The 9,207-nt window shown below is 38.1% G+C and overlaps 1 protein-coding gene across 4 annotated transcripts in view; it reads left to right on the top strand.

The window, feature by feature from the left end:
* Positions 1 to 3,351: 3,351 nt before the first annotated feature.
* The window catches only part of diaph2 (diaphanous-related formin 2), a 443,473-nt gene continuing 437,617 nt past the window's right edge, over positions 3,352 to 9,207 (top strand). For all 4 annotated transcript variants that reach the window (XM_025063481.1, XM_025063479.1, XM_025063480.1 and 1 more), the window contains exons 1-2: positions 3,352 to 3,474; positions 4,004 to 4,440. In XM_025063481.1, coding sequence (XP_024919249.1) covers positions 4,357 to 4,440 — 84 coding nt within the window. In that variant the 5' untranslated portion in view covers positions 3,352 to 3,474; positions 4,004 to 4,356. The remainder of the gene's footprint in view (positions 3,475 to 4,003; positions 4,441 to 9,207) is intronic.

Raw genomic sequence — 9,207 nt, 5'->3', positions numbered from 1 at the left:
ACCACAGAGAAACAGCGGCGTGACGTGGGGCGGGCGGGGGGGGGTAATAGTCTGAAATTACAACTCTACGGAAAATATTTGAAATGCCTCAACACAACACAGCTCACAAGCAGTTTCAGAAGTCAACAGAGCGGGACCCATGCGGTTACAATGCAGAAGTGGGACTAATATAGCTTTGTTAACAGGTTCTGCGAGAACCCTTTGGAAATGATCATATAGTATGTGGCAGAGGTGGGACCAAGTCCTTGCTTTGCAAGTCATAATTAAGTCTCAAGTCTTTGCACTCAAGTCCGAGTCAAGTCTCAAGTCAAGACAGGCAAAGTCCGAGTCGAGTCCAAGTCAAGACTAAAAAGTGTCAAGTCAAGTCCCAAGTCCTTACGTTTCTGTTTCGAGTCATTTTAAACAAAATAACAACATATTTACACAGATCACTTTGGGTTTTGGAGAAAGTATCAAGTCTTGTCGAGTCAAAGGGCTCAAGTCCAAGTGAAGTCACAAGTCATTGATGTTAAAGTCCAAGTCGAGTTGCAAGTCTCTTTACATTTTGTCAAGTCGAGTCTAAAGTCATCAAATTGATGACTCGAGTCTGACTCGAGTCCAAGTCATGTGACTCGAGTCCACACCTCTGGTATGTGGCAAAAAAGGGAATTGTGATTACATTTTTTAAAAAGCTAAAGGTCACCTCAGCTGATGCAAGCGTGCGCTAACTCTTGTTAGCACACGCTAGTATGTTCCAGTTGACAGCTAAAGCAACAAATACAAAATCGCTTCCATATAAATGGTATAAATGGTATAAACAGGTTTGAATTAGACTTCTTATCAGATGTCGCTCCACCCGGGTCCTCGTGTCTATCACCGAGTAGCTGAAAGCTGTACCGAGAGGAAGTACCGGAAGTCATTATACTTTATTTGTTTTGAAGCTGGTTGGACTTCTTTTCTAACCACCGAGGCGTGTGGCTGACACATGGTCTGTGTGAGCCAACACTGGTTTAAATATGTCGTGTTAATTGTGACCTGATCTTTGTGGTTTTATTTTCAACTGATACTCTAGATGTAGATGTGTATGTGATATATTATGTTACGTAAGACATTTTCAGATGAAGTCAGACAAAGAAACTGTTAATAAAAAAATAATAATATAAATGTTCTTATAAAATAGGAAAAAAAATTAGGTCAAAGTCCACATCCCTAATTTATAAATAAATAATAATAGGAAAAAAAAAGTTCCGTCCCTCTAAAAAAAATCCCTTATTAGTGCTAATAACAATGGAAAAAAACATGTTTTTAAATGCTATGGAGACATACACACACACACACAAAATAAATATAGTATATAAGGATTCCTGTGATACAAAATAAAATGTGGTTTTAATTATGAGTTCTTACTTTTGAGATGATACAGGTGTCTGTACGAGTAAATCTTTACTCGTATCTCAAAGCAAAAATTAGCTCGAATGCTTGCTTGTATCTCAGAGTACTTGTATGTCGGGACGCTCGTATCTCGAGGTTCTACTGTACAGGCAAATTTAATAAAAAAGAAAAAAGAGTTTAGCGCTGCCCTAGCTCTATAAAATTAGGACGTCAAAAAATTTTATTGGTTATTGCACCAGTCAGTAGTGCAGTGAAGTATATTTCTTCCTATTTCGGAGTTGAGGAACTTAGAGACTTGGTTTCCGGTCTTTGCAGTGGAACCACAGATTGCGTTAATATCTAATTTATCTCCACAAAACCTGACCTGCCTTTTTAAACAACAGTTTATTTGTTGTAACAGAAAAAGGGGAGGAATGAAAAAACGATTTATTCCACGTCATATGTATCATCGCTCATGTTTGGAACCCGGCTTTTGTGAATCAGATGTAAGCAAAACATTTATTTCAGTGTAGCGGGGAAATTTATCAGCATCGATCTGAACTCAACAGTAAGGTTAAATTAAATGATTGCTTCCCTGCTGTCTTCTGGGCAATCAGACAAATGGATAAATTGTCCAACTGTGACAAATGATTTTACCCTTGTCCTCACAACAAAGGAGCGGGGTTGTACTTTTTGATTGTTTATCACCAGGTTTATCGTCTGCTTGACAAGGACACACTCTGTCAATGTCTTAATTAAAGTTTTTTGCGAAACCAAGAGTCGGACTTTTTAGACTTTGTTCAGACTGTAAAGAAAAAGAAAAAACTATCACATCTGCAAGAACTACAATAGACGATGTGTGTGTGTGGGGTGCTTGTGTATGTATAAAGGGAACAAACAAACTGCTGGGATATAATCATTGCCATTTAGGAAGCAATACTGATTATATATCAATTTCACTGTCTGTTGTGCAAATTGGACAGACAACAGGCGAAAGGGAGAGACAACTAGCAACGCAACACCAATTTTAGGATTGCTGTTTTTCCAGTGCATTTACAGTTAGTGGTATCCAGTGGCCTGCCATGTATTTCATAAGTAAGCCTTCAGTAGTTTCCTGCTTGAATAAATCCATATCCTAATAACCTCATTGTGGCATTGTGGCATTTGGTGGTTCCATAGTGCCTTACATGCAGGTCACGTCCTAGGTTAGAGACCCAAAGGAACCACCTACTTAATGGTGCCTCCCATGTGGCATCCTGTGAGGTGTTGCAACCACATAGTTCATTGCATCTCCCGTGGCAGCCTGTGTGGGTTGCAAAGACTCACATTACAGATTTCCCCATTGTTAAAAGCGTACGGGAAATGAAGTATAACGAGTCGTTACATTCTAGATAACTCAGGTAGCCATAATAATGCCAAGAAAAAACACATGTTTCACAATTCAGCCACAACTGTGATATACTTAAAAAAAAAAGCATCAATAATAACATAATAAAATGACAAACCTCAGTTTAAACATACAGCACTGGAAACAATGCAACCAAGCGAGAAGCCATGAAATAATGAGAACAGGCTATTTGGAATTATTTTGTAAGTATTCATGACATTTAAAAATCTTTGATGTGATTTATGTTCCCATATATATATGCATGCATACTGTATATAAACGTATTAGTAGTTGTTTAATATATATATATATATATATAACATTAAAGTGTATTTATTTTGCAAAAACAAGACATATATATATGTGTGTGTGTGAAAGCATATTAGTAGTTGTTTAATTTGATCCAAAGGGTCGGTTTCGTGGCACTCCCTGACGCAGACACACAATCACACTCCTCTGTTTCCTGTCGTCATTCCTGGTCAAGGATCCATTCTCCTTTTTCCCATCCGCTTTCTCGTTGGCGTGTAAAATCACACTGACCCTCTACGTCATCACCGGCACCTCCCTCTCCACGCTCACTGCGACCTTGTGACTGCCATCTAATACGACTAATAGCAGCTCGAGTCCGTGGTTCTTCCGTTCAGCAGTGACCAATCAGCGCACACATGGGCGGGGCCACTGTGTGGGCCTGGCGTTTACAGTTTGGTTGAGAAACGTACGTCTGGGCTGGGATTTTTGTGAGTTTTCCTTGATTTTTATTTATATTTGTAAAAATAATAATACACATGGATATTAAAAATATTTTAGTATCCGAAACGTTGTTGGTTCATTTTGTCCGTTTAAATTATTATAATGTCAGCAACGAGAACTCATGTTTATCTTAGCTAGCAAAAACAAAGTAGTGACAGTGGAGAGAACAACGGTGATTTTACACATTGCAAGAATATTTATATTTATATTTATTTATGACGGGTTTGGGAATTATTGCAAGCTTCGTCGGTGCTTCGTGAAAACTGACATCCCACTCGGGTTCGGTTACGGAATGTGTTTTTGTGTTTTAAGTCTGTATTTACAACATTATAGCTTAAGTTTAAAACCTGGAAGTTTAGCTCTTCGTATCCATTGTTAAAAACTGAACTGGCTTCGTTTGAGGTCACTTAATATAGAACGTATTCCTTCTATTCTCAACTGAATCTGCCATGTTTGTTGACATCTGTGTTTCACTTCAGTCTTGTGTCAGCTCAAGTGTCCGTCTGTTTTCTGCAGGGGAAACCAGGGAATCACGTGTTAAATGTGGTATTTGGTTATCAAACTTTGACGCCTCACACAAGTGAAAATAAACCGGATTGTTACACATTCATTTCGGGATTCAAACAGCTGTGTGAAGTACTTGAGGACGGGGACTGCCAGATCCTACCACACCTCTCCTTCATTCACAGCTTTTTTTTCATTGCTCGACCGCAACTGGAACTACTTTGAAATTTATTCTAAACGGAATGGATTTACTCAAGACTTAACCCGCAAGGGTTTCCTTTATATATGTTGAGTTATTTTGGAGTTTACTTACTTTTAACGGAAGTCATCTTTAAGACTTGATTACTTGAATCACTAACCTAAAGATGGATCAAGCAAGTGGCGGAGAAGATCCAAACAAACCTTCTAAAAAGAAGTCCGGGGATGACGAGGGAAAAAACAAAAAACTGGTATGTGAATTTATTTTGTGTTTATAAACTGTCTGCGTGCTTCAACATAATTGTGGTCAACTTTCACATCCTCTAATCTCACAGATGAGTTCATTTCACTGTCAGCTTTTGGTTAGAGAAAGTTTAACAACTTCAGGCAAAATTATTATATGTGACAATTTAACGGGAGGTAACTAGGTCTTTTTGCTCTATATTTAACATTTAAGAACAATGCCTTAATTGCAATTAAGAGGCAGTTAGTAAGCACATGGTACACAGGTCATTCTAACGCCCTAGTGTTGAAGCCCTTCCCTTTAGTCCAAACACAAGTACATCATTTTGCTACATTTTTGTCTTGTACGAGGTGTTGGAACAGTAAATGACAGTCCCCAGTTGAGCAGAGTGGTCATGGGGTATCATAAGCCATTATCAGGGTGCTTAAGTAGATTTAAGCAGAACCATTAAGTACCTGAAATGATGATTTGAATTTAAAGCAAGCAGCTACTAGTAGCCAGTGTAGCTCAGTGAAAAGAGGGGTGACATGTGGTATATATATAGCAAAGAGGAGGGGCCACAGCACAGAGCCTTGGGGAGCCCTTGTGAAAAGGTGGTATGACGCAAACCAGGAGTGTGCACTGCCAGTAACGCCCGTATCTAAGACTATGGATAATAGGACAAGGTGATTGACTGTGTCAAATGCTGTTAATGTGTTGAGCAAAATGAGTATAGAGGACTTGACAGCCACTCTGGCTTCTTTTAAGGCATCCGTCACATAAAACAGAGGCGTCAGATTGCTTGTAGACAAGGTGGTTGTTTTGAGAAAAACATTCTGTTGTTTGTTTTGAAGACCACCCTCCACTTCAGATAACACTGGCTTTTGCGTTTTCTCTGATTTATCAGCTCAAGGTGACTTTAGGATTTATTCCGTGACAACAGAATTGTTAAAAGTTCCTTGTAAGAGACAGGCCAAGAACATCAAACTCTTCAAAGATCTTGAGCTAAAGCTGTTAAAGGTTGCCTAGTTCGCTAATGGGATTCTACTCCATAAGCTTACTGTAACAACTTAACTTAGTTTGAGCGGTGATTAAATTAGCTTTTTACCCCATGAATTGAATTTGAATGTTGGCTGGAAAGTGACAGCCTAAGTAAACTTGTAGGAGTTTCTAAACATTTAGCAGTGTTGTCGTCGACTTCAGGTTTATTCCACAAATGTATGAGTATTAGCCTCATATAAAATCAAACCAAGCTCAACTTAAACTCCTGTACAATATAGTTTTGAATGTATTATCAATATTAAGCCTCTCTGGTTACTGTAGGATGAAATTATTGATGTTTTGTTATGACTTTTTAATGTTGCTCAATACAGAGCGGCTAATAGCCAAGCAGAGTGTTTCACTTAGTGCTTTGCTCTTTAGAGCACTCAGCACCGTCATCACATGATGTTTAGCCCATTGATATGCTCATAGAGAATCGTCTCTGAAGGAACAAATCTTGTTGTGAAAGCTGGGCTTCAATATCTATCAGTATTTTGCAAACAGAGACAAAGTTCACTGACTGGATGACTTGTTGGAATGTGTGGACCGTCGTGTGCTAAAACACCAAGTCGCACTATGCCAGTTATAAGTAGAGTAGAGTAGAGTAGGGCTTTATTCATCCCCCTTGGGGGAAACATACTAGTACAGTAGGCAGTGCAGAAAAAGAGAGAAGAGGAGTTAACACAATAAATAGAGTAAAAAGAACTAAAAAAACTAAATAACCACGTTAAATAAAAGTCTCAGACAAGGTCAGTTACAGACACAAATCTAGAATCTAGAATTCCAAATCCTTTTTTGGAAGTGAGTTAGCCTGTCATTAAAGGCACAGCTCAGTTTTCTTCAGTAAGAACCCAAAATATTTATATGTTTGAGTCTCTTTGTTAAGATAAGGGTTGAGTGGTGTCTGAGCTGAGTTTTCAGGTGTCGGTGTAGTCTTTTTTTTTTCTGTAGAAAACAAATGAAGAGTAAGTGTAGTTTAAGTTTTGTCCCCATGTATTAACGTTCAAACCAGTAAAGAACAGTTGTCTTCTACAGTCTTCTAAGTCAGAGTCTGAGTCCGAGTGAAGGTACTCTATGTTCATTGTTACTAATTAAAAACCTGCTTGAATCTGAGCTTTTTAACCAGTAAGGAAGATTTCATGTGAAGTGCACATGGTTTTCAGTCAAGATTTTAAGTCACAGTAGTAGACGGGAGTAGTCAACTATCTCAAAGCTATTTCTACAATAACGTTCTCTTGTCCATCTTTAATTTATGTGTTATCACCTTAAGTTTCAATTGTCACACAAAATAGACACAGAAATTACAAATACATAAATACAATGCCTTACATTGCAGCAGAAATTGTGTTTAATTGAGTGTTCTATAACAACTAATACAGACCTTATCCACTACAGTTGTAAAAAAAAAAACCCAAAACATTCCTGTATGTTAAATGGCCCATCATGGTAATTCAAGGTCAAATTGAGATGTTTAAAGGGCACTCATTTCAGATTATGTATTACTGTCACTTTTCTATATGTGTGGTCTGAAAGACCCTGAACATGAAAGTAATAATTATGTGCAGTTACAAATGTTCGGTTCAAAACCTTTAACCAGTAATCACTGGTTGTTCTTGTTTACAGCACATTTAATTTGAAGGAAATTGTGTGACCATAATAGCTGACCGACAGGACATCCCACAGTGGGAGTGAAAGAACATTCACTCTCAGGGCTACAAAAGGGTGTTGTCTTCAGAGATTCTGACCATGACAGCCTCTGACTTTAAATTAGCCTGCCTCTGATAGTATTTTTTTTTTAAGTCTTATAGCTGAAGGGCCAGGATTACAGTAGCAGCAGCAGCAGCAGAATTTGGTCGTTCATTAATGAGAATATTCTGTGAGATATCTTCTGTAGGGCAAACTCCAAACTGAACTGTCAGAGAAGCTGCTGCTTCAGTAATAGAGCTGAGTTTGAGGGAGGAAGTCATTATTCATTCTGGGTGGAGACTTGATTGTCCTAGACTTTTTCTTTGTATTTGTAGCAGTCCTACCAGAGAGTGGTGGGTCCAAGTCTGTTAGTACGCCTTCGGGCCTCAATATCGGGTCTAAATATGGGTTCTTGTGCATAAAACATTAACTGTACATTCAACCTGCAGATATGACTTCACTAAAATTATGCATTTTATTCTCTAATGTCAGTCATTTCTGTGTTGTTTTTTGGCTGATGTTGTGGTATAGCTGTCTTTTAGTCTCAGTCTTTTGGATTACAACTTTTTCTTCATTGGTGGATGATGATCTTTTGCTCATTGCTGTTTTAAGGATTACATTCATTTATCAGATATATGCCGATGTCTGCCAGATTTTCTATAAAACTATTGCCAGCGTATAAAACGTGATGAAGTCATGTCAGGATATTTGGACTGTGGGAGATTTACTACCAGCAGCTAACTGTGTGAGGGATTTGGTTACAGATGGGTAGTTGTAGTCTAGATGTGGTTTAGATTAAAGGGTGGGCTTAACGTTTATCATGGAGGAACTAAACCAGAGGTTGTCAGTGCATTTGTCACATTTAACAGATTGCACTACACAGTACTAGGCTCCTGTAGCAACAGAGGCAATTTTAAAGAATTAAATGATTTATCTTTTTTTATTCAAATGCAGTTAAATGCACATCCTGCATCAAAACCCCCATGCACAAATAATCTAATATTGGTATTATTGTATTTTACATTTTATGTTTTATGTTTTTATTCCAATTTGTTCTTTTAAACGAGCCTTTTTTTATTTATTAGGTCCTTATTGTTTGTTTGTTGTTCTAAATTTTAGAAAATTCTAAATTCAGAAGCATTTAGTGCTTATAATAGGATTACTGCCATTTCCAATCCAATTTTGCCGTTTGTAGCAATGCTGTATGTACAATGACGAGTAAAGGTTCTTGTGATATACAGACATTTAAGAAAGCACGAGGAGTAAGGCGCATACCATGTACGAGGAAGCAAAAGCTATAGAGAAGTAAGAAGTTTAAGCTTCTTTCTTGACAGTGGTTTATGTTTCCAGAGGTTCCTGCTGGAACATGTTGGACGCATTCCTTTATAGCATGCAGTTTGCATGGTTAATTATTGTTAAAAAGACCTAGCCGAATGCTGTGGTACTGCTAGGTCTCAGCAAAGTGAACTCCGTCTTCGAAGGAGAAATACTGAGGGCTGTGTGTTTGTTCAACAAATCATTGGGCAGGATTACATCATACAAGCACCGTTGGGCTTCAGGCCCAGGATGCAGATACACAACAGAGAGGCAAGGACATTTGAAAAACGCCCCAACCCTCAGGGAGAGGCAGGCTTCAAAACTTAGTTCTGCAATAATCAGCAACATTCAATAAAAAACTTGCCAATGACGTTTTCTTAAAGGAATTCAGGGAGAGCTAGTTTGACAGAAAGGACGAAATATTACTCCTCTGCATCCCAGAGTTAGGATGACATCATGAGTGGCCTGGGAGAAAGTCCTTCCAACTTTGTGACTTAACCCCAGTGCCTGTGATGAATGGGTTTAACGTTTTTAGCTGTACATATGAAAATAGTTCAACACTTGACACCTCCACGATGAATTCATTTTATCATTCGAAAAGAATATTGAAAACAGTCATTTGTTATATCCTGCGTTTATGGTTTTTATTGATTGCATTGCTAGAATATCTGCTTTTGGCAACTTGTGCATTTATGTAGCTTGTATAAACTACTACTTCATATATTTCAAAATGTTCATTGAATTGACTATA

Source organism: Cynoglossus semilaevis, chromosome 15 (genome assembly GCF_000523025.1).
Source record: "Cynoglossus semilaevis isolate Cse_v1.0 chromosome 15, Cse_v1.0, whole genome shotgun sequence".
In the NCBI taxonomy this organism is placed as follows: domain Eukaryota; kingdom Metazoa; phylum Chordata; class Actinopteri; order Pleuronectiformes; family Cynoglossidae; genus Cynoglossus; species Cynoglossus semilaevis.
This window is presented reverse-complemented; position numbering and strand designations above follow the sequence as displayed.